General features: G+C 49.5%; 1 protein-coding gene across 1 annotated transcript in view; it reads right to left on the bottom strand.

Annotated features, from left to right (window-relative positions):
- lama4 (laminin, alpha 4) overlaps positions 1-6,597 on the bottom strand; it is a 78,102-nt gene extending 71,505 nt beyond the window's left edge. Inside the window, exon 1 of the mRNA XM_030110324.1 lies at positions 6,362-6,597. Coding sequence (XP_029966184.1) covers positions 6,362-6,466 — 105 coding nt within the window. The 5' untranslated portion in view covers positions 6,467-6,597. The remainder of the gene's footprint in view (positions 1-6,361) is intronic.
- Positions 6,598-24,391: the final 17,794 nt, after the last annotated feature.

The following is a 24,391-nucleotide window of genomic DNA, read 5'->3' as shown; positions in this document are numbered from 1 at the left end:
GCCACCACTCGCCGTCCCGCCAAAGCTCCGGACGCTGCTGCCTCACTGCTTCTGGGAGCCCCTCAGGACCTGGATGTAGTGGTCCTGGTGAACAGACTGCCAGGCGGCACAGACTCGCTGTGGACGACCCCTGTTGCGTCGAAAAAGCAGATCAGCATGGTTTTTACCGCTGACCGGGACTGGCGCGCTTTTTCCGGCCGAGGGGCGTCCGGGTGTCGCCGCTGGCTCGACCGCTGCTTCGTCTCGGGATCGTAGGCGTGACGCCAGGTCTCATCCGCCGTGAGGACTCTGCCCAGCGGCCCAGGATCCTCTTCAGAGTGCTGGAGGATTTCCCGGCACACATCCACGCCGGCCGCCTTCTGCTCCGGAGGGAGGACGCCCGGAACCATCTTTGCTGCAACCCGCCGCAAGCCCAAATCCTGGGACAGGATCTCCTGACAGGAACTCCACGGAACCCCCGTCAAGGTGGACACCTCCCCGATCGTCCTTCGCCCGTCAGCCAGGACCACGGCTTCCACCTCGCGGATCTTCTCCTGAGGATGCGGGTGGTCCGGAGCGGGGCTGGTCTTCAGTGGACATTTCTCCCCTTTTAAAGCCTCATCCCATTCAGAAACCTGCGTTCTCCCCAGGGCATCATCTTTATACGCCTCCTGGACCATGGTGAGTGTTTCCGATGCAGTTTTTCCAAGCAAAAAGCAAAATCGGATGCTTGCGCGCTGATCGCGTTTAGTGATGTGTTCCGCCATTTTGTGCTTTTCCGAAAAAGCGGTCCCGCTGTGCTGACGTCGCCGCTGTGTGTGCTTTCCCTGTGTAACTTTGTGAGACGATACTTTGCAGAGATCTGCTGTCACGCCCCGTGCCCCTCCAGCCTTGTGGGGGCGCTCTGGACTGGTTTTGGTTTTGTTTTCCCCATTTTTACATGCCCTGTCTCTACTGCTTGTCTGTTCCTCATGTTCTCCTGCCTGGTCTCCTTCCTCGTTAGCGCCCTAATGTGCCTCACCTGTGTCCACCTTATTTAAAGCCCGTAGCCCTCACTTGTCCTTGCCGGTCCGTTGTGTGTGTTGTCTGTGTCCCTGCCCGCACCTCAGCTTGTTTGCGTTCCTGTTACCCTGCTTTCCTGGACAATAAACCAGCTCAACTCTCTCTGACTGCCTGCGCGTGGGTCCTCCCTCCTGCACACGTGACATCTGCACAAGAACATGCTGTAGCGAGATTGAATTACCAGAAATCTGACATCATTCTTGTTTTTATTTTATAAACACAGTCCGGGAACTTTCCGGTACCCCCTCGTATTAGAGGCAGGAGGTGCGTTCAACTTTAATTTCATTTTTTTGGAGAAAAATGGAAGAAATGTGGAAGTTACAGACTATGTTGCTGTTTCTGACCCAAACACAGATGGTCAGAGACGTCAGGATGATCTGAATAGCTGTTTGTTTGTGCTGTTTAAACTAAATAACTCAGTCTGTTCCAGGGTTGCTGAACTTTTGGCTCATGATGTAAAACCGGCCAGACAGACAATCGTGCAAGCAGAGGAACCTTGGAAATGCAAAAACTGTTTTATACCTCCACAACATTGACAGGTGATGTCCTGAAGCAGTTTGAAGTGTTTCTATAAAGGTGGTGAGGTCAAGTGATGAGCTTTCTTCCAACGAAACAGGCCACTGCCCGCCTGCTCTGCTACACTGCTACTCCGTCTGAAGGTCAGGAGGAAAACTGCACCGCTGTGAAAAGTTCATCAAAGAAGAGTGTGTGAGTGATGAGCGGACTGCGTAATGTGAAGGAGAGAGGCAGTCTTCTCCAGATACCTCAGTTTTTTATGGTTCTGTTTATTCCCTTTGTTCGCTGAAGGACTGCAGGCTGGAGCACAACAGGATCTGACTTTACAGACGAGCTGGGTCCAGCTGGTTATGCAGCTCCACCCCTGGATGGGTGGGAAAGCAAACAGCTGCTTCTCCATAATGTTTTTTTTTTTTTTACTGACATTCTCTTTACATCTGCTGTGGCTGAGTTTCCCACCCGGGGAAGTGGCGTGGATTATCCTGTTAAACTTGAAGGTTGAATGTAATTTCCTCTTGGCCTCTAACAGGGCGGGCTGCAGCACACACACTGACCTTGAAGTGAGGTTCAGGCACGGGATTTAGTCACATTAAAGCCCATCCTGGTCTTCAGTCGGCTCATGAGAATCTCAGACCGGCTGCTCCTCTCAAGGGATGCGAGGTCAGAGGGAAGTCAAGGCTGCAGAAATAAATAAAACTACACGGGAAGTGGAGGCTGTCGGATCAGGCTGGACACAGCGACACTGGAAACTGAATTCCTACACAACATTTTTGATTTATAAAGTTTTACTTGGCATATTTCATCATGTCTAACAAGCATCTGAAGCATTAACTGCTGGTGCAACTGAGACGAGACTGAGAGGATATCTTTAATATGTAGGACGTTTCAATTAGGAAATGTGACAAAAGACATCATACCGACAGAAAGGGAACAACTGACTGAAGCATTACTTCGACCCTCCAGGAATCCACGATTCCACGATCGCAGAATTTTTCGCGGAAATCCTGTCTGTCCGCGGTTTCACGGACCTTCTGCGGATTTTAAAGCCTAGTGCAGAAAACTCACATTTTCCATGTAAAGGCCTCCACACACTACAGGATGATCAGGCCGAATTTTGCCCTGATCTTCTCCTCCCGACTGAAGCCGACAAGGTCCGATTGTCGGGAGTATGCTAATGAGTTCGGTTCCGATCTTCCTGTAGCGTGCGGTGTGTTCTGAGAGATTTTTTCCGGTCGGAGCCGCTCGGGAGGCGTCAGAAGGGGAGATCATAGTACATGAACATGTTTAATATTTCTGATCGCAGATCCTGTTGTGTGTGGTGCTCTCAGAGAGGAGCCGATCAGCTCCGAGTAGACCTGCCCACACCCTCAGAATAAAGCTCCCTGATTGGCTGAACAGCTCCGTCTCACCAGGTGTTAATGCGCTGCTTTGAAAAAAAAAAATCCTGTCTCAGCAGTCAGAGCTGGAGACATGAATATATATCAGTGAAATATATTCATTATATGACAGTGAAACAGAAAAGCCAGAGCTCCTAAACAGTGCAGAAGGTTAGTGGTTAATCCTCAGTAGTAACTGTATCACTCCTGGATGAACTGCATTTCCTCCATTCACACCCAAACCCAGATCTGACGCATTCATCTGCATCTCCGCCAGTCCTGCAATAATCCCAGAGTTTTAATTCATCTCCATTATTAACCGTCAAGGAAGAATGGGGGAAAAAAAACCAAACAACAAAAAAAAAAAACTTTCCGCTGACTCGTGCCTTCAGAGCGACGGAGCGACGTATAATGAAAGTTTTTCTAATCAAATCTCAAAGTGTTTTTTTCTGGTTTAAACTATCCAGTCTGGGGACAAAGAGAATGATTTAAGATATTTGGTGATTTAAAAAAGTAGCTTTTCTTTGTCAAAAACAGTTCCTAATAACTTATTTTTACTGCTCCACTCTGGAGTCAAAAGTAAAACACGCACACACACACACACACACACACACACACACACACACACACACACACACACACACACACACACACACACACACAAGCTCAATTATTATCAAATGTGGAGGGTAAATTATAAGAAATTTATCTCAAACTCCGTTTTCCTCTCCTGTACTGTAACATTATTTTCTGACATGGTCCTCACAGTCTGTCTCCGTCCCGTTCCCACCGCTCCCCAGTCACCGATCACAGAGGAAAATCCACAATAAAGGACCACTTTGGTGTTTTTCATTGCCCGCGGAATATTAACTTTCAAGCTGCGGAATCAAGAATTCCTCCTGGCAGATTCCGGATTATGCTCCGCGGAATCTAAACTTTTTCTCTGCAGATTCCTGGTGGATCTCCTTACTGACAATGAGCACGTCAAAGAATTTAGAAGAATATGGACTGAAGTCAGACCACAGGCTGAGGAGCAGCGAAGCAAAGAGCAGGACAGGGAGACCTCCGCCACTGTCGCAGTCTCCACCCAGATCCCAGTGGGGTATCTCCACCCACATCACAGACTGTCTCCACCCAGATCCCAGTGGGCTGTCTCCACACAGATAAGACTGTCTCCACACAGATAAGACTGTCTCCACCCAGATCAGACTGTCTCCACCCAGATCAGGCTGTCTCCACCCAGATCAGACTGTCTCCACCCAGATCAGACTGTCTCCACCCAGATAAGACTGTCTCCACCCAGATCAGGCTGTCTCCACCCAGATCAGACTGTCTCCACCCAGATCGGACTGTCTCCACCCAGATCAGGTTGTCTCCACCCAGATCAGGCTGTCTCCGCCTATGGAGCAGTATGAATAGTATTCTAAAGGAAATGAATGGGAGTCTGATGTGGAGGTTTTTGGTTCTTGGTTTTGGTTTAACCAGCAGAGAAGGCACAGCATGGTATTCCAAAGCAGTTGGCCCTGTGATCCACTGAAACCTGTCCAACGTATCCCCTCTTGGTCTGTGGTCACCCGGCATCAAAAACCCCCAGAGCCACTGAGGCATGTCCAGCCCTGGTCCTGGACGTTCGAATGCTTCACCTGAAGCTAACGAGCTTGTACAAAAGCCTGCTAACAGGCAGGAGTGTTGCAGTTGGGACAGACCTGATGGGACAGCACTTTCTCACATCCCATTCATGGTCTACATGAATTGCTCCGTGGTGCATGCTAGGTGCGGTGCATCGCGTCGCCTTGGAGCTGCCCTCTGCTCATTTGCATAAAGTAGAATCCTCACAGGGAGCAGAGGGAGCAGAGGTCTGAAACATGGCTAAGCTTTGGTGAAACCGAAGAAGCTGTACTGGAACCAACACCAAGACAGATTCAGCAACTGAACGGCCGATTCCTCACCTCACAGGCGAGTTTCTAACTACTGGTCTGATCTGAATTCCAGGAGCAGACAGATCCACAGACTGAGCTTCTGTCCAGTCAGGGACAGGCAGGACGGTATAGGGCGATGAGTCCCAGTCTTCTTCTGTCCGTGGCGCCATCCTGCAGCGTTGTGATTGGAGGAAAGTCTGTTTTTATCGAGACACCACCCAGTGGCCTGCAGACAACCCTGCCATCAAGCCTGCCATGTTCAGACGCAGTGGGTTTTGCTCCTGTGGACACACTGTAAGACATGAAGGTCTTTCAGCGCCAGGACTGAACACCCCTGTCCTCAGTGAGTCAAGAAGATGGACCAGCTGATGTTGGAATAGAGGAAGCATTTTTTTGTAGTTGGGTCACATTCCTGGAGGCTCCATTTCTTGGTCTTGGTCTTCTTGTTCTTGGTCGATCGAAGATTGATTTAGTTAGTCTGGAAGCAGACAGAGGTCTGCTGCAGTCTGAGCAACACTGCAGCATGACGACAACACGAGATGGCAAAACCACATCAAGCCCTCAGTCTTCAATTCCTCTTTTTCTTCCATCGACATCATCTGTGCTTCTGTAAACACAGAGCTGTATGTGCACAGTGTTGTCAGAGTGACAAATGCAAGAAAAGAAACTTGACTAAAATGACACAGATTCCACATTCAGTTAGTTTTTCACACAAGCAGATTTCAAATGGATTTGTGTTTGCATGAAGGCATTTTACAGGTCACTCATTAAGAATAGTACTTCAAATACTAAACCCTAACACCATAGAGTTTGGTGTGCTAGTAGAATAATTATCAACAGATCAGAGTGTTACAGCAAGTTAATATCAGTCTTCACAACGTGAAAGATCTGAGGACAAAACAGAGCAACAGAAGGGATCCAGAAGCTCAAAGAAGACCAGGCCAAGAAACGATATATTAGAAGAGATGATAACAGACTCTGAATAAAAGTCATTGGGAGCTAATAGCATAAATTCCTCAAAGTTTTTAGTCTGAACAGAGAAACAAATCCTGATATTTAATAATGGTGACTGAATGCTGCCAGACTCGGACTTCAGCAGGTTTTCTCTTTATGTCCAGGCTTTCAAGAGATCAGGGTTCTGCTCATGTGTAGAGAACTCAGGCCCGGGTCCCAGCACTCAATAAAGACTTCTCGTCTATAGTGCTCTCTTCTCACTGCTGTTGCTCAACATTTGGCAGCTGGTTTCTATTAGGGAACTGTCAGGGAGGGGCAGGAGGGGCAGGAGGGGCAGGAGGGGCAGGAGGGGCAGCTCAGAGCCCATCGGAGCTTTAGCCTCGGGGTTCGTCTGATGACACAAACACACTGCGCCACTCTGAAGCTTCACATCCACATTCAAACAGCAAACAGTGCCCACACTCTGACTCAACCTTAATTATCCTTCATGGCTGTGCACACATGACCCTCACCCTCATCTCACAGCGCCAGAGAAAGAAATACGGAGCGTCTTACATTGAGCAGTGCCTGCTGCTGTTCCCCGAGTCTGGCAGGTGAAGCTGGGTCGACGATCCCTGAGAGGATGTAGAGAAGGAGGCAGGACAGACAAGCAGCAGCCATGTTTGTGTTTGCCCGGTGGTCCTCCTTCCACGCCTGGGTCTCAGTCTCTGTCTCCTTGACCCGAGGACGGCTGTGGTCAACTGTCTCGATCGGCTCACTTGTTCTCTGCTCCCAATGTCCAGAAGCAACGCTGCCCCCACGTCCCGACCCGAGCTCTGAAACTAACTTGTGAGTGGGCTTCCTGTCTCCCTCCCTCTCTCTCTCCCTCTCTCCCTCTCTCTCTCTTTCCCGCTCCCTCCCAGCTCTGATGTCTCCCCCCTGAGCCAGTTGCTTAAATCACATGCAGATGGTGAGAGAAAGAGAGAGAGTGAATGAGAATGGACAGCAACAGGGAAAAGAGCAACAGAAGAAGCCACCAGTCACCCGGGAGTGAGCGCCATGCAGTGTCAGGACCTCGTCTCCATTTGCAGACACTCTTTCAGTTTGGGCTCAGTGGGCAGAGCCCCCCCACCCTCAGCCCTCCCTCAGCTGGCTGGGCGTCGATGTCCCGGCTCCACTTGGCAGCCCCACACAGCAGATTTGTGTTTGTTTTCACAGGTCAGATCACCAAAAGTTGGTAAATGTACAGATACTGCGAGAGGCGCTGAGCAGGAAGAGCTGAACGGGACACAAGAACAATGAAGGGATTGTCCCGGTCTAAAAACAGCATTTCCTCAAGATGTGAACATTTATTCTAGTACGTGTGAAAACTTGTAAAAGAAGCAATCCCACAGATCTGCTGGTCTTTAACTGACATTGTAAGCATTTCCAAATATGTCCGAGCTATGCAGCCTGCTGACCATGTGCTGGTTCTGTCTCTCAAGTGACTAATAAACAGTCTGCCGCATTCCAGTTACAGAAGGCAGAGATTTCCTCCACACAAGAGCAGAACAAGGTCCTCCACATTTAAGCCATTCACACAGTGGTGCAGGAAAAACCACCATCTGGTAATGTCAGAGGTTTTTCTTTGATATGTTTGCTGCAGGCAGTAGAGGGGTGTCAGAGTCACAGAGGTCCTGCAGAGGCCACATTTCCAGAAACTCTGCACTGTTTCATGACAGAGAAAGGCCTGTAAATGCTTCAATCAGGATGAAAACAAACAATTCAATATGACAAGAAAAATATAGACAGAAACAAAAGAGGTTGATGGAGTTTCAGGCCAGGGGAGGTCAGCAGCACCTTCAGTTTTAATTTAATCCACAAAGGGTTTATTGGCAGGTGACTAGACCAGGTCTACTGGTACTGGTACTGGTCCATGGTCCACTGGTCCACAGGCATGATGCAGGTTAGGGGTGGGCGATATGGCAAAAATGTCATATCACGATTTTTTAAAATCAATATCATGATCATGATTTTATCACAATTCTTTTTTATATTGATTTTTCTAATTTGCAAGTTTGACCATTTTTTCCCCCAATTTAAACATATATAACATATAAAATGCATTTAAACATGTAAAACCCTAAAAGGAAAAATAAGACAATTTAAGCTAAAGAAACTGGCTTTAATTTAAATGGTACAGGTGTTTTTCTAATCAAAATGTGCAATGAACACAAACATAAAAAGTAATGAACAACAACAGAGTGCACTTTTGTAACACAAAAACTAAACGCACCAAATAGATTATTAAAAAGGGTCAATAAAAATGCAAACTTAGCTGGTTACCTCTTAAAGGGCAACAATTTAGAACAAAAACAATTTAACTTGAATATCTATAACCTGAGATACAGCTGCTTGAGAACTATTTTTTGTTCAGAGATTTAAGCTTTTATCTCCTTTTAAAAATGAGGTAAAAGATAATGAACAATAAAGTTACTTTTGTAACACAAAAAACTAAACATCAAATAGCTTTATAGCAGTTTTAATGGGATCTAGTTTTAATAGTTGCGCTATATGACCACTAGAGGGCTCTGTCTCCATTGAAATGCAGCCCCTCATCATCCATTAAATCAAAGACGTTCCACTAGTGATCAGACTAAAGGTTCGTTTCAGCTGTTAACTTGATGGTTTGTTCACTAAGTGTCTTTTCACATTTCTGTGATTTGTTGTATATAAAATCCCTCATGCTAGCTTGTGAACTGCTAGCGGTAGCTCGCTAGCTAGCATTAGCCTCGGTGCTAGCTTCAGCGTCTCTTCCTCCACCTTGTTGGGGTGTTTCTATGGCGGCTGGTCTCTTGTAGATCCTGTACTGCTGCTGTAAACCAGCTCTGCCTGACCCAGCCTCCACCCAGCCTCCACCCAGCCTCCACCCTCCACCCAGCCTCCACCCAGCCTCCACCCAGCAGCAGCTCCAGGCAGAGAAGCTGTCGCACAGCGCTCCGCTCGTTATTAGCTGACTTCACATCCCTGAGTCAACTTGAACGCAACACCGGCTGAGGCTGCGTTTTTTTTTTTTTTTTTAATCATCGTTAATATTGCTCCGCATGTATTTATTATGTATGTGGATAACTGCACTAGAGGGAACATTTAGCTGATATTATCTGAAGCTTTCAGGTAACATCATCACTCCAATAAAGGATCAGGATCATATTTATTGTCATCGCAACAGGTTACCGAAGTTACAAGTGCAACGAAATTTCAAGGGTTTTTAAGACGCCCAGGCAGCCAATTACGGCGCTCCGCCTATAAATATAAATATTAAATATTATGTATACATATTATATACAGGTGAAAAGAATCCTTCTTCCCTGTTGACACTGGCGCGTCACTTCCGGGTCAGAGGTCATTTGGCTGACAGGTATGGCTGCGCACCGCTTCAGCTCACTGGCTGCTTGTTTCATTCCCTGTGCTGAAGGCATGGGTGTTTGCAGGGCGCTGCTTGTGTGCTGCTCCATGCCGATTGGCTGCAGCAGGCGTCCTCTCTCTCTGCAGCGTCTACATGCCAGCAGGCAGTGATGGCCCAACGGCTCTTTCTGAAATATTTAGGCCTGCATCTGCGAAGGGTTCAATACTTAAAGTTTTTCAATACTGCTCTCTGTGCTGGCATCTGGTGGCCAAAACCATGAAGAGCAGCTTGAATGAACAGCTCCACGAGGGTTCAGTTGACAGCGTCATCTGCAGTTATTCTCAGTGGCTTTGGTGCATCACATCACTATCAACATTTTCCCAACTTCCACAACATCATAGAAACAGTTTCTCATACCTTGTAACAAATTTAAATTGCTTCTGGACATGCATCAATTGCTTCCATACTGTTTTGGAACATTTCATTTGCTTTTCTCATGTCAGTCAAAATGATCCCTGCTTGTGAATGCTCAACAGTGATTCTCTATAGAACAGCCCTCATTCCGTTGCTTGAGTCATTACATAGAAAAATATTGAACTAGTTGTCAAAATGTAGACGGATCCACTGCTCCAGGAGACACTCAGAGTCCTGCAGGCGGTGGATCCACCGCTCCAGGAGAGACTTTCCTCAGAGTCCTGCAGACACTGCGGTCAAGCCCGCCCTCATTTCAGAAAGCACGGTCAACCTGGCACTCAATTGACTCTGTGGTGCGCGGACACTCTGTGCATTACGGGAACAGCGTTTTCACAGTGACTTCACAATAAAAGTTGGGTTAAGTTGAATGAGATCTTCCTTTTGATTTGGTTAACCAAGTTAGTTTTCTTAAGTTTCACGACATGAAGTGACAGGCACAGTGAAACAGATATTCTCCTGCTACAATGTCAGAACAAACTATGAAAATAAATTCGAACACACACCAAACACGGACAGACGCCAAAAACAAATACCCTGTTACCAACAACCCACTCCGCTTCTTTTTTTGTTTTTTTTTCCCTTGTCCTGTTCGGCAGCTGGGGCGTGCAACATTGTATGATTGTAGCCTTTTACTATCCGAACAGATTTTAATATTAGCAGCAGGAGGAGACTGAGTTTCCTCCTGCTGCTGCCTTTATTTAAAGCTGGCATCCAGCATGGCTGCCGGACAGGACCGGGACGGAAACGCTCAGGGAGCAGGAACAGAAAGAGAGAAAGATAAAGAGAGGGAGAACGGGGGGGGGGGGGGGGGGGGGGGGGGCACAACCTATGTACAAAGTCACAATACAAAACAGTGTTGTCGACGCACCACAGGCAACCTAGAGTAATCCCAAACCCCCAATCTAGACAACACCAAAACAGAGCCGACAACCAACACAGAAAATTACAGAACCATACATACATTTTTTTTTCCCCCGAACCATATTAGTGAACAGACCAGGCCACAAAAATAAAAGGAGGTGTAGGGGAGGAGGGAAATGCAAGGACACCACAATCCCTTTTTTTTTTTTTTTTTTTTTTTTGAATATAGCTAGTCGTAACTAGCAGTAACTAGTAGTAACTAGTAGTAAACTCAGGGCGTGCATCAAGAGAGGTCTGCTACAGATCACCATTATTCTAACCACCACCAGAAGACAAGGTAACCGAGTATGTGAAGAGTGATTAAAGATCAACGTGATCATGTGAATATGATGGTGACAGTGATGGTCATAGTGATCATGCATATATGACCTCTGACCTCTGAGAAGGCCAGAAGCAGGCCAGAGAGGCCCTCAGAGCCCAGACAGCCGGCGGACATCACAGAGCCCGGATCCAAGCCGCCCCCCCAGGCAGACGCCCACACTCCGGTCCAGAAACGGGGCAGAGGAAAGCCCCGGCCGGGGACCCCGGCAGTCCCGGGGCCCGGGCCCCGCGGAGCCACGACTGGCAGGAGCCGGTCCACCCCGGGCGCCGGACGCCCGGGGCGGGCAGGGCCGAGAGCCCAAGGCCCAAGAGCCCAGGAGCCGACCCCCCACCCAGGCGGAGGGCCATGACCCACCCGGGAGAACCAGCCCACACGGGCGGCTACCCACCAGGCCAGTACACCCCCCCACCCCCCCACACACACACTCACATTCCAACACACTCACACACTCTCACGCACACGCTAACAAGCACGCACACACACACACACACACACACACACACACACACACACACACACAGTCCATCCTACCCCAAACACACTCACATTCCCGCGTCATCCAACTGTCACATCCTGTGGGAGACACCCCCGGAAGGCAAGGGAACACCGAACCCCACATCCAGGACCCCCCACCACCCACAACTGCCGCCCCCCACCCCCCCACCCCACCGCCGCAGACAGGTATGCACCCCCCTGAGCCAGCAGGCCCCCAAACCACAGCCGCTCCAAACCCCCGGCCTGTGGGGAAAACAACAGCCCCCCCCGCCCCACCCCCAACCAGAAGGAATCCGGAAACGGGGGCGCAGAAGACCCCATTGCCCCCCCCCCACCCCCCACTCCGTCTCGTGAGTGTTGATGGAGTATATGTTGTTTGCGATTAAAATTTGAGGGTCAGTAACCACACCGTACGGCGAGTGAGGCCAAACGAGCAGTCTCATCCACCTGAACAGCCCCACCCCCGACACAGCGCGCCAAGACCCCCCGACGTGTGTGTTTGTATGTATTTGGTCGTGTTAGATGACTAAGTGCAATTAAGACTGAGAGGTCGGCTCGGGCGTGCTGCCACGGCCTGGGTCGGTGCACGCCCTGGTGTCTGGTTGCTGCCCCGGAATTCAGGGCATTGGGGTGGGTGGTTGTGGTGGTGGGGGACAGGGGGGTGGGGTGGATGGGTGGGGGGTGGGGGACGGGGCGGGGTGGATGAGGGGGTAGATAGGGGGGTGGTGGGCTGTGGGGGTTAGGGGGTTGAGGAAGGTGCGTGTACGTGTATGTGTATATGTGTGTGGGTGTGTATGTGTGAGTATGTATATATGTTTTTGTATGTGTGGGTATTTATGTAGGTGTATGTGAGTGTGTGGGTGTGTATCTGGATATGTATGTGTATGTGTGTGACTATGTATGTGTAAGTGTGTATGTGTGTGTGGGTATGTATCTGTGAACGGGGTATGTATGTGTGTGTGGGTGTGTATCTGTAAGTATGTATGTATGTCTGTACGTGTGGGTGTATATGTGTGGGCGATTGGAGCTATGTATGTGAGCTATGTATCACTCGTGAGTGAGGCCAAACGAGCAGTCTCATCTACCTGAACAGCCCCACCCCCGACACAGCGCGCCAAGACCCCCCGACGTGTGTGTTTGTATGTATTTGGTCGTGTTAGATGACTAAGTGCAATTAAGACTGAGAGGCGAGCCACTGAAGCGTGCAGTGATTGAGGCCACTTAGATGGCCCCCTCCACCACACCCAACCTGATAAGCCCGCCTCCCAAAGCCCTACGTGTGTGTGCATGAGAGCGGGGGGAGAGGGGGGTCCGGGGATGCCGCAGCACCCCCGTCACCCAGGAGCCCCCCGATGAAGGACAGGGCCAGGAGCGCCACCCGCCCCCCCCCCCCCCCCCCCCCAGGACCAGGGCGGACAGCGACCATGGCCAGAGAGCCACCGACCCAAGAAGCACACACCCATCATGCATCAGGAGGAGTGAAGGTGAGGACAGACAGGGGGCAGCAGAAGGACCCAGACCCAGGGCCCACCGCCCCCAGGCCCACCGGGCCCCCCCCCCCACAGGACACCGCACTCTCTCATACATAGCTCCAATCGCCCACACATATACACACACGTACAGACATACATACATACTTACAGATACACACCCACACACACATACATACCCCGCTCACAGATACAGACCCACACACACATACACACTTACACATACATAGTCACACACATACACCCACTCCGCTTCTGACTTATAGTAGAACCCCCCCGCCCCAGGGTCCCATTCACCAAGTGTCATCCAGATCTGATGTGAATTTTCAAAATAAAAGCCGTCTTAAATAACGCATTTTTGACTCATCCAGCCAAATTCAAAGTTGGATTGCTCCAAAACGCCCTGTTGCCGAGCAACCATTCCACTTCTGACTGATAGTAGCCCAACCCCCCCCCCCCCCCCCCCCCCAAAGGGTGCCATTCACCAAGTGTCATCCAGATCTGATTTGTATTTTCAAAATAAGAGCCCTCTGAAAAAGCGCATTTTTGACTCATCCAACCAAATTCAACGTGAGATTGCTCCAAAATGCACTGTTGCCAAGCCACCATTTTGACTGATAGTAGGCCCCGGGGGCCGCTCAAAATTGCCACATTGGTGTCAGAAGTTGGATGGAGCCACGGCAAGCTTCAGAGAGAAGACGCCCGGAGAACGCAGGAAGGATCGCCGCGCAGTGGGGGACTCCGAGCCGGCCCGACGGGTCCAGCGATCTGCCGAAGCACCGTCCAGAAGCGGCGAGGATGGCTGAGGACGGTGGCGATCGCGTGGATGCGGGAGCTCGCCCACCCACCGCTCCAGCGAGAGCCGCCATCAAGCTGCCGAAGTATGACGACGCCGGCTCACTGGAGCTCTTCATCAAGCAGACAGGAGTCGCCGCAACGCACAACAGCTGGAGTGACCAAGACACCGCCGCGCATTTAGCCCTGGCCTTGGAAGGCAAGGCCCAGCAAGTTCTCTTCGACTTCATGCCCGGAGAAGAGCGGATCCTGGCCACATTAATCACCGCACTCGAGCGGTGCTTTGGGTGGCGCACCATAGAGGCAGCTGAAAGGGAAAAGCTGAATAACCGCCGCCGTCGCACACCTGACACAGTGGTACATAAGTGCTGGGTTTTAGAACACCTGACCTAATCTTCCCCAAACATGGGGTCGGATTAAGACCCTAGGTGTTCTCTGAACAATTGAGTCTTCAATTTTCTCTTGAAAGCAGAGCGGGACTCGGTGGAACGCACAGAGTTAGGAAGTTCGTTCCACCATTTGGGAACAACAGAGGAGAAGAGTCTGGCTGGAGGTTCAGAGCCGAGCTGGGCTGGAAGCTCCAGACGTCTCTCACATGCAGAGCGAAGAGGGCGTGAAGGAGAGTAGACCTGGATCAGGGAGTCCAAGTAGGCCGGAGCTGTTCTTGTAAATATTTTGTAAGCCAGGAGGAGAGTTTTGAATTTGATTCTGGCTGCAACTGGAAGCCAGTGAAGGGAGATGAACAGAGGAGTGACATGAGCCCTTTTGGGCTGGTTGAAGACCAGACCTGCTGCATTCTGGATCATCTGCAGAGGTTTGACTGTACGTGCAGGGAGACCCGCCAGGAGAGAGTTGCAGTAGCCAATGCGTGATATCACGAGAGCCTGAACCAGAAGCTGTGTGGCCTGTTGGGTCAGGAAGGGTCTGATCTTCCTGATGTTGTAGAGGGCATAACGACAAGACCGAGAAACTGAGGCCACATGAACCTTAAAGGTCAGCTGGTCATCAATCATGACCCCCAGGTTTCTGGTTGAGTTTGTGGCACAAGTAGGCTGGAGTGAAGTTGGACACTGATCTGAGGACAGATGGACAGCTGGACGGACCATGAGTTCAGTCTGAGACAGATTTAGCTGAAGGTGGCGCTCCTTCATCCAGGTGGAGATATCAGCCAGACCTGCTGATATTCAGCTGAGACTGTGGTGTCGTCAGGTGGAAAAGGGAGGAAGAGCTGAGTATACAGTGGTAGGTAGGAGAAGCCATGGGAGCGAATCACTGCACCAAGTGAAGTGGTGTACAGAGAGAAGAGTAAGGGGCCAAGCACCGACCCCTGAGGGACCCCTGGTGATAGGCCATGTGACCTTGACACCTCCCCTCGCCATGACACTCTGAAAGATCTGCCTGTGAGGTGGACCTGGACCACAACAGGACGGAACCTGAGATGCCGAGGTCAGAGAGTGAGGAGAGGAGGATCTGATGGTTTATAGTGTCAAAAGCAGCAGACAAGTCCAGCAGCAGGAGGACAGAGGACGGACCAGCAGCAGGAGGACAGAGGACTGACCAGCAGCAGGAGGACAGATGACTGACCAGCAGCAGGAGGACAGAGGACTGACCAGCAGCAGGAGGACAGAGGACTGACCAGCAGCAGGAGGACAGAGGACTGTCCAGCAGCAGGAGGACAGAGGACTGACCAGCAGCAGGAGGACAGAGGACTGACCAGCAGCAGGAGGACAGAGGACTGTCCAGCAGCAGGAGGACAGAGGACTGACCAGCAGCAGGAGGACAGAGGACTGTCCAGCAGCAGGAGGACAGAGGACTGACCAGCAGCTCTTGCCAGCTGCAGAGATTCTGTGACTGAAAGAAGAGCAGTCTCGGTGGAGTGGTCTCATCTGAAGCCTGACTGAAAAGGGTCCAGCAGGTTGTTGTTCTGCAGGTGTTCAGAGACTTGGTTAAATACTGAGAGCTCCAGAGCAGGATTACTATTGCAACAACACATCATCAGTAGGGTAAAAGTCTCACGACGGTCTAATCCCAGCTCACGTTCCCTATTAGTGGGTGAACAAGGAATGGTAGAAGTGAGACTGGCCTGTAGTTTTCAACCTGGGCTGGGTTGAGATGAAGCTTTTTTAGTAGTGGGGGGATGGCTTGTTTAAAAGTAACAGGAAAAATGCTGGTTTCCAGGGAGGAATTGACAATGTGCGTGACTGCAGGTTTGATTATGGGCAAGATGGTCTGCAGAATGCTGGTGGGTGTTGGATCCAGAGGACATGTTGTCGGTTTTGAGCTCAGAAGAAGTCTGGAGACCTCGTCCTCACTCAGAGGAGCAAACGAGCAGAGAGAAGGAGCAGTGGTGGGTTTGAGCTGACTGGGCTGGTCAGGCTCAGAGAACTGGTTCTGACTGCAGCCTCCTTCTCAGTGAAAAAGGAGGCGAACATATCAGGATCAGCTCAGTGGACGGCTGAGCAGCTGGAGGAGGAAGCAGGGAGTTGAACGCCATAAACAGTTTTCTGGAATCAGAAGCTGCACAGATCTTGTTCTGATAAAAAGCTTTCTTTGAGGACTGCAAGCGGGAGGTAAAGGAAGCAAGTTTCTGTTTGTATGAGGACCAATCAGCAGGCTCTTGGGGTTTACGCCACTTTCTTTCTGCTGCCCTGAGTCCAGCTCTTTCTTCTCTCAGGACTTCTGAGAGCCACGGACTTGGTTGTATTTTCTTGGCTGGTTTGGACACCCGGGGGCAGAGTTTGTCCAAAGAGGACACCAGAGAGGAACAGAGTGTTTCTGTAGCCTCATTAACAGGAAGCGATGAGAAGTGAGAGTAGTCCGGCAGGACAGAGCTGAGCTGCTGTGAGGGACTTCAGGTTTCTGCAGAAGGAGACCATCTGTGTCGGTGTCTGCAGCGGCAGAAAGGCAGCCGCAAGTTTTACCAGGAAATGGTCAGATAGGTGTAGTGGAGTAACCGTCACCTCTGCTATGGAGCAGTTACAAATCAGCACCAAGTCAAGGATTTTGCCAGCTTTGTGGGGGGGGGGGGGGGCATCAGTGCCAAAAAGTCCTGTGCCTGGGGTTTGTCAACGTGAATGTTCATGTCTCCCATGACAATCAGTGGTGTGCCATCATCAGGGATGTCAGAGAGTAACATGTCCATTTCAGAGACAAAGCCATCCAGATTACCCCCTGGTGGGCGGTACACAACCAGAATATATGCTTTGATGGGAGTAGTGACCGTTAAAGCATGATATTCAAATGTTGCGTTGTTGTTTGACGGGCGCAGTGAGGAGAAGGACCAGTTGTCCGGAATGAGAATGCCAGAACCGCCTCCTGGGCCAGTGGAGTGAGGGGCGTGGCTTAACGTAGCACTGTCTCCTCGGCCAGTAGAGCGAGGGGCGTGGCTTAATGTAGCACCGTCTCCTTGGCCAGTAGAGCGAGGGGCGTGGCTTAATGTAGCACCGTCTCCTTGGCCAGTAGAGCGAGGGGCGTGGCTTAATGTAGCACCGTCTCCTCGGCCAGTAGAGCGAGGGGCGTGGCTTAATGTAGCACCGTCTCCTTGGCCAGTAGAGCGAGGGGCGTGGCTTAGCGCAGCGGATGCAGAGAGTGCAGCTGGTGTAGCTGAGTTTTCTGGGCGGATCCATGTCTCAGTCAGGGCGAGGACCAGAATGTCTGAGAGTTTCATCAGAGAACTGATGAATTCTGTCTTATTCTGTCTTATGACTGACAGTTCCAGAGACCGAAGGTAACTGAGTGTGGGCTGGACCACTTCCAGAGAGAGCGGACAGGTTGTGTGGATTGCGTTTGCGGAGGACTACGCGTCTTTTCCAGTTGCCGACGATGACTAGGATATGTAAGAAACACATTGTGTGTTAGACTGTGACAGACAGACCTTAGTGAAGCTGGTGTCCTTGCTCGGTGGACTCGCGCAGGTAGACTCGCAGGTCTTTATCCTCTGTGGGCTGACGCTGTGGCTGACGCCAAAGCGCAGTCCGTGCTGTGAAGTACCTGACGGAGTAACAGCTGTTTCCAACTTGACTGCGCCCGGCTGACCCGCCCCTGTCTGATGTCACTGGAGCCAGACAATAGAAGGTGTGACCCGCGTCAACGACCTCTCTACTGGGCAGACAGAAACCGAAACTGCAGTGCAAACACCTAACCACCCCCAGACACAGCAACAACAACACAATAAGCAATTCAAACTCACCAAAGCTGGCTCTAATTTCTGCCGTCTAAGATTCAGTGCTTATGATAAACACACACACACACACACACACACACACACACACACACACACACACACACACACACACACACACACACACACACACAGGGAGAGAGGGCGACAGGGCGAAAGAGAGAGGCACCGCACGCCGCTCCGCTCCGATCACACCCCCAATCACAATGTTGTTGTATTATATATGGTGTTCTTATTGTTGTTGGTGACTGATTTGAGCTGCAGCGGAGGTCTGCCTCTCTGAGTGCCAATTTCTAGTTTTATTAATAGAATCAGTCCGGAAACTTTTGGGTCCCCCCTCGTATAACTAGATAAGTGTGTTTTATCCTTATTGTTAATCAATGTAATTTTTGGAATCACTTGTGTTTATTGATGTTACACAATTATGAATGAAATGTCGACCTCTTCTGCTGAAGAACTCCAGAATCATTCCATTTTTACAGTTAAAAGTATCTGATTGTTAATAATTTAATTAATCTGAATTCCAAATGAATAGCTTAACCCAGTTTATGACGCTGATTGCAATGCATTGGATACCATTTCCTTTTCTAGGTGGCACTCCAGAGGTTATCTGATGTACATCAGATTGAAAATTGTATTAATAATAATGATAATTAATTATTACTGATAACAAAATTGATCATAAGTTGTTCTCCAACGCGTGATCTGCCACAGCTTGATTTCACACTTTCACATGACTGATCCTGGTAGTAAAATAGGTCATTTACAACTTGCGATTTGATTTGAAATGTTTGTAAAAGTTTCTTTAAGTTGAATCTTTTATTGAAATCTTCAATAAATCTCTTCCCTTGCTCTTCATGTTCCTACAGCTTTGACTTTGTGACAGACCCCATCTCATACTCTTGGTCAATGTTTTTAAAGGGGCTGTATCATGCTTTTTAAGCAAGTCCAAACCCTATTATTACCTTCACCAGGAGGTTATGTAATCACGTCGGTTTGTTAGTTGGTTAGTTGGATTGTTAGCGACACTATGAAAAAATTAATGGACGGATTGCAATGAAACTTAGTGGAAAGGTGGGTCTTGGGCGAACTTAGAATCCATTAAATTTTGGTGATGATCCGGACCACTGTCTGGATCCAGGAATTTTCAAAGGATTCTTTATCATTGACAGATAGGGAGTCTTTGACATGGTTGGGCAGGCCCGCCGACAGGGGGGACAAACGCCTGGTTCACAGGACGCACCGCTTCCGACGCGGAAGTGGGAAGCGCCGCGCACCGACTGTCAGATCGCCGCCCCTGTTAACCTCTCTGACGGTTCATACAGGAGGCGGAGAGGCTCCCGCCGTGGACCGCGGCCGCTCTGCTCCTCGCCGTGGAGCGCCAGTTGATTCAGATTCAGATTCAGAAAACTTTATTGATCCCATAGGGCAATTCGTTTGCAGCACATCTCGAGTCATTTCACACGTAAATACAACATGAGACGGTCCAGTTTAACCACAAGTGGAACTCAGGTTGAACGATATTAAAACAAGCAATACAATAAACAATTTAGGAGCTGGAATTCAATAATTTGATTGCAGAAGGCACAAAGGAGTTTGAAAAACGATTAGTTTTCCTAGCTGGAGCATAATACCGGCGTCCAGAAGGCATCAAGATAAACTCTGGAGTCAGAGGATGAAGAGGCTGAGCCACGATGCTCTGTGCTTCACCCAGCAGCTGCTGCTCCACAGAGACAGCAAGTCTCTCAGTTTAACACCTGTGATTTTAGAGCAGGTCTTGACAATGTTCTGCAGTTTGTTTTTGTCCCTCACAGACATGGATTGAAACCAACAGATAAAAGAAAATGTGAGTAAACTCTCAATAAATGAGCAGTAAAAATTATTTAAAAGTTTTGTTCACATTAAAAGAGTTCAACCTTCTTAACAAGTAGGTCCGCTGCTGCCCACGTTTGACAATGTGCTCAGTGTTCATGTCAAATCTTAATTTGTCATCTATCACCGTGCCCAGATATTTATAACTATTGACAATTTCCACGTTTTCTCCATGGACACTGACACTGTGGGAGGAAGTCCGTCTAAAATCAATGACCATGTCCTTAGTTTTTAAAACATTTAAGTCAAGGTAATTTTCCTCGCACCTCTTAACAAAATGGCCTAAAGCAGGACCATGATTTCCCTCCTTTCGTGACAGTAGATAAACCAGAACTGTGTCGTCTGAAAATTTAATCAGAAATCTGTTCTCCTCAGCGGATCTGCAGTTGTTGGTGTAGAGAATAAACAGAAGAGGAGACAGGACACAGCCTTGAGGAGACCCCGTGTTGGAGGTGGTGGGATGAGACCAGAACACGCTGGACCCCATCAGTGAGAAAATCCAAATACAATGACAACAATTGGTCTGGAAGGTTAAAATCTGAAGCCAGCCTTTGAATCAGGATGTGAGGCCTCATTTTATTAAAAGCAGAAGAGAAGTCTGCAAATAAGAGTCTGACATGGGCCCCTGCATTTTCAAGGTGCTTGTAGATGGTGTGAAGTAAGAAAAGCTTTGCGTCCTCCATCCTTTATTTGATTGATAAGCGAATTGCAGTGGATCTAGTCTCCCTGCTGTAAAGGGCAATATGTGGGCTTTTAATATTTGCTCAAAGCATTTCATGACGAGTGACGTGAGTGCGACTGGCCTGAATTCATTCAGCTCTCTTGACTTGCTGGATTTTGGAAGAGGAATTACTGTTGAGGTCTTCCATAGAGAGGGAATTTTACAGCGATCCATACAAGACTGGAACAGCCTGGAGAACACACCACTGAGCTGTGTGGCACAGTGGTGCAGCGTACGACCACAGATGGCATCAGGGCCCCTCGCCTTCCCTGTTTTGGCCTTCTTAAAGAGGGCAGTGACGTGACTCAGAAATTACAATCTCACTTACAGGCTTGAGAGTATTCCTGCAATCTGACACATTTTCCTCCACATCAACTCTTTCAAACCGAGTGAAAAAAGAATTAAAAGCACTTGGCAGTTCAAAATCAGACACACCATTAACTGTGACAGGCTTCCTGTCCTCCTTTTGATGGCTACCAGAGGCCATGTTTTTAATGCCACGCCAAGCTGCTCTGATATCACCACTGGTGTACTGGGCCTCAACTTTCTCTTTGTACTTAAGTCTGGCCTTTCTAAGTTCACCTTTCACTTCTCTGGAGATTTCTTTCTTCTCCCATTGATCACCAGTGCAATAAATCAATTTCTTCTTATTGATAACTGATTTGAGCTCTTTAGTTACCCATGGCTTGTTATTTAGGTAAATAACAACCTTTTTTGACGGGATAACTGAATCCACACAAAACGTGACATAAGAAGAGATCAAGTCACACATTTCATTAATATCATCAGAAGAATCAAAGAAGCAGTCCCAGTCTGTGCATTCAAACGAAGCTTGAAGAGTAGAAATGCTGTCCTCAGACCAACATTTCAGTCTTTTCCTTGCGTGGCAAGCGCCTGAACACAGGGACGTACCGCGGCATGAGGTAAACACAGGTATGATCCAAGTGGAGGAAGCGGCATTGACTTGTACGCTCCATTCACACTGCCATAGCACAGGTCGTGTTCCTCTGTGTTGTGGCACAGGTGACATATTGTTCATAAGTCTTCAGAGTATCTCCCAGACGACAGTGATTAAAGTCCCCCAGGATAAATTTTGGAGGTCGGGGCAGATACTGTCAAGCCGGTGCGTGACGTCACCGATCAGCTGTGCAGCGGCTGCAGCGTCTGCACGCGGGTGCACGTACGCAATGGTGGAAAATAACTGCTGAAACTCGCGCGGCAAGAAAAAAGGCCGTAGAGAGATGCACAAGAGTTCTATGTCAGGTGTGCAGATCTTCTCTCGCACCACCACAGTGTCACAGTACCTTTGGTTAATGCAGCAGCACACTCCTCCTCCGCGTGACTTGCCAGTAACTTCCTTGTCATGATCCAGTCTCAGCGGGACCCTAAAGCCGCTCAGTGACAGATCCTCATCCAGGTCAGAGTCGTTGAGCCAGGATTCAGTAAAGACAAGCAGGCAGGCGTTCCTGATCTCCTGTCGGACTGTGATCCACGCCTCTACCTCATCCAGTTTGTGGCGGATCGACTGTGCGTTCCCTAGCACGATCGGCGGCAGAGCCGGGAGCCGACGCCGGTCCAGAAGATCCATCCTCTTCAGTCGCCGGATTAATCCACCACGTTTACCCTGTTTGCGGCGCGCGGGTTTAGCTGCCGTGCATCGGAGCTCCGGTGGGATGCCCGGAGGCGGCCTGACATGAAGCGTGGGGAACCGGAGCTGAAGGAAAGACTCCCGGCTAAAGGTGATGCGCGGGAGAAAACCAATCCGGGTAGGTTCACTCGGCTCGTAACACATACAGAGCACGAGAAGCAGTCCGCACAAAAGCAGCAAGTAGTCCAATCTGAGTAACCACTTTGTTGATCACTGACAAGGTGACACCTCAGACGCTGTACAAGCAACAGAAACAACACTCGAGGAGCTGCCGGGTCGCACGCTATTGTAAAGCTGGTTGTAAAGCTGGACAGAGCAGATCACACCACACAGGAAGTCGGGAACGGAAAATACGAGAGAATCCGGTCAAGTTTCAAATTAAAATGAAGTAAAATAACATAAATTATGTTGCTTTTCGGTTTTCCTTTTCAGATGAACACACACACACACACACACACACACACACACACACACACACACACACACACACACACACACACACACACACACAGGGAGAGAGGGCGAGAGAGAGAGGCACCGCACGCCGAAGCGCTCCGCTCCGATCACACCCCGATCACAATGTTGTTGTATTATATATGGTGTTCTTATTGTTGTTGGTGACTGATTTGAGCTGCAGCGGAGGTCTGCCTCTCTGAGTGCCAATTTCTAGTTGGCATTAACATGGTATTAATTTATTTTTGGTGCTAAGGAAAAGTCATTTTGTGTTAAATAAAAGATTTTCTGGGGCTAATTCTGAAACCTGGAAGAGAAAACGCTCTGTTTCACTGAAAATCCCGCCTCTCCCCCTGTGGACTTTGACTGACAGCTACTTCAACCAATCAGAGCTTCAAAACAAATATTTCATGCGTTAGTGTCTCTAAGGGTTAGCTTTAGCGCTTTAGCTTTAGCTTCTCTACACGCAAAGACACGCGAAAACGTCTTTTCCTGTTAGAAACTCACCAAGCGCAGACCCTTCAGACCCTTCAGACCCTCCAGACCCTCCAGACCCTTCAGACCCTTCAGACCCTCCAGACCCTCCAAACCCTCCAGACCCTTCAGACTCTTCAGACCCTTCAGACCCTTCAGACCCTCCAGACCCTCCAAACCCTCCAGACCCTTCAGACCCTTCAGACTCTTCAGACCCTCCAGACCCTCCAGACCCTTCAGACCCTCCAAACCCTCCAGACCCTTCAGACTCTTCAGACCCTCCAGACCCTTCAGACCCTTCAGACCCTTCAGACCCTCCAGACCCTCCAGACCCTCCAGACCCTCCAGACCCTTCAGACCCTCCAGACCCTCCAAACCCTCCAGACCCTTCAGACCCTTCAGACTCTTCAGACCCTCCAGACCCTCCAGACCCTTCAGACCCTCCAGACCCTCCAAACCCTCCAGACCCTTCAGACTCTTCAGACCCTCCAGACCCTCCAGACCCTCCAGACCCTCCAAACCCTCCAAACCCTCCAGACCCTTCAGACTCTTCAGACCCTCCAGACCCTTCAGACCCTCCAGACCCTCCAGACCCTCCAGACCCTCCAGACCCTCCAGACCCTTCAGACCGTCCAGACCCTCCAAACCCTCCAGACCCTTCAGACCCTTCAGACCCTTCAGACCCTGCAGACCCTCCAGACCCTCCAGACCCTTCAGACCCTTCAGACCCTTCAGACCCTCCAGACCCTCCAGACCCTCCAGACCCTCCAGACCCTCCAGACCCTTCAGACTCTTGCTCTTGCTTGATTGTTGCTTTCAGACGATGGTTAAAGTTTATCTCTGTAATCAGAGTTACAAAAAGCAGCAACGCTGATTGCCGAGGGCCTGTGTGTGTGTGTGTGTGTGTGTGGGGGGGGGGGGGGGGGGGTCTCCTCAGTGGAAAATGCGAATCAGCTGCTGCTGGTCAGAGGAGAGTGGGGGTGTTGTCTGCGCTATTGAACAGAAGAGTGGTGGGAGGAGTTCAACTTTTGTGACGTACTTCGGTTTGAAGAGTTTCAGACGAGCTGTTTTCTACCTGAAGGGAGGGGCTGCTGTAGAGAGCAGCAGACTGAAGAGATTACTCAGACATGCCTGGATGAAGGAAAATAACATTTTGGGTGTGGTTTTAAGGGGAAATCAACTTTGTGGCATGCTGAAAACCTTAAAAAAGTGGATTTTGCTTAATGTATATTAATGTATATGTATATTTCACAAACATATGTCTCCATCTCTGACAGCTGAGAGGGGATTTTTTTTTAGCAGCAGCACCAGCCAAACAGGGAGCTTTATTTCGAGGGTGTGGGCAGGTCAGCTCGGAGCTGATCACCACCTCTCAG

Source organism: Salarias fasciatus, chromosome 15 (genome assembly GCF_902148845.1).
Source record: "Salarias fasciatus chromosome 15, fSalaFa1.1, whole genome shotgun sequence".
Taxonomy (NCBI): domain Eukaryota; kingdom Metazoa; phylum Chordata; class Actinopteri; order Blenniiformes; family Blenniidae; genus Salarias; species Salarias fasciatus.
The sequence above is the reverse complement of the archived record's forward strand: the minus strand, read 5'-3'. Positions and strand labels throughout refer to the sequence as shown.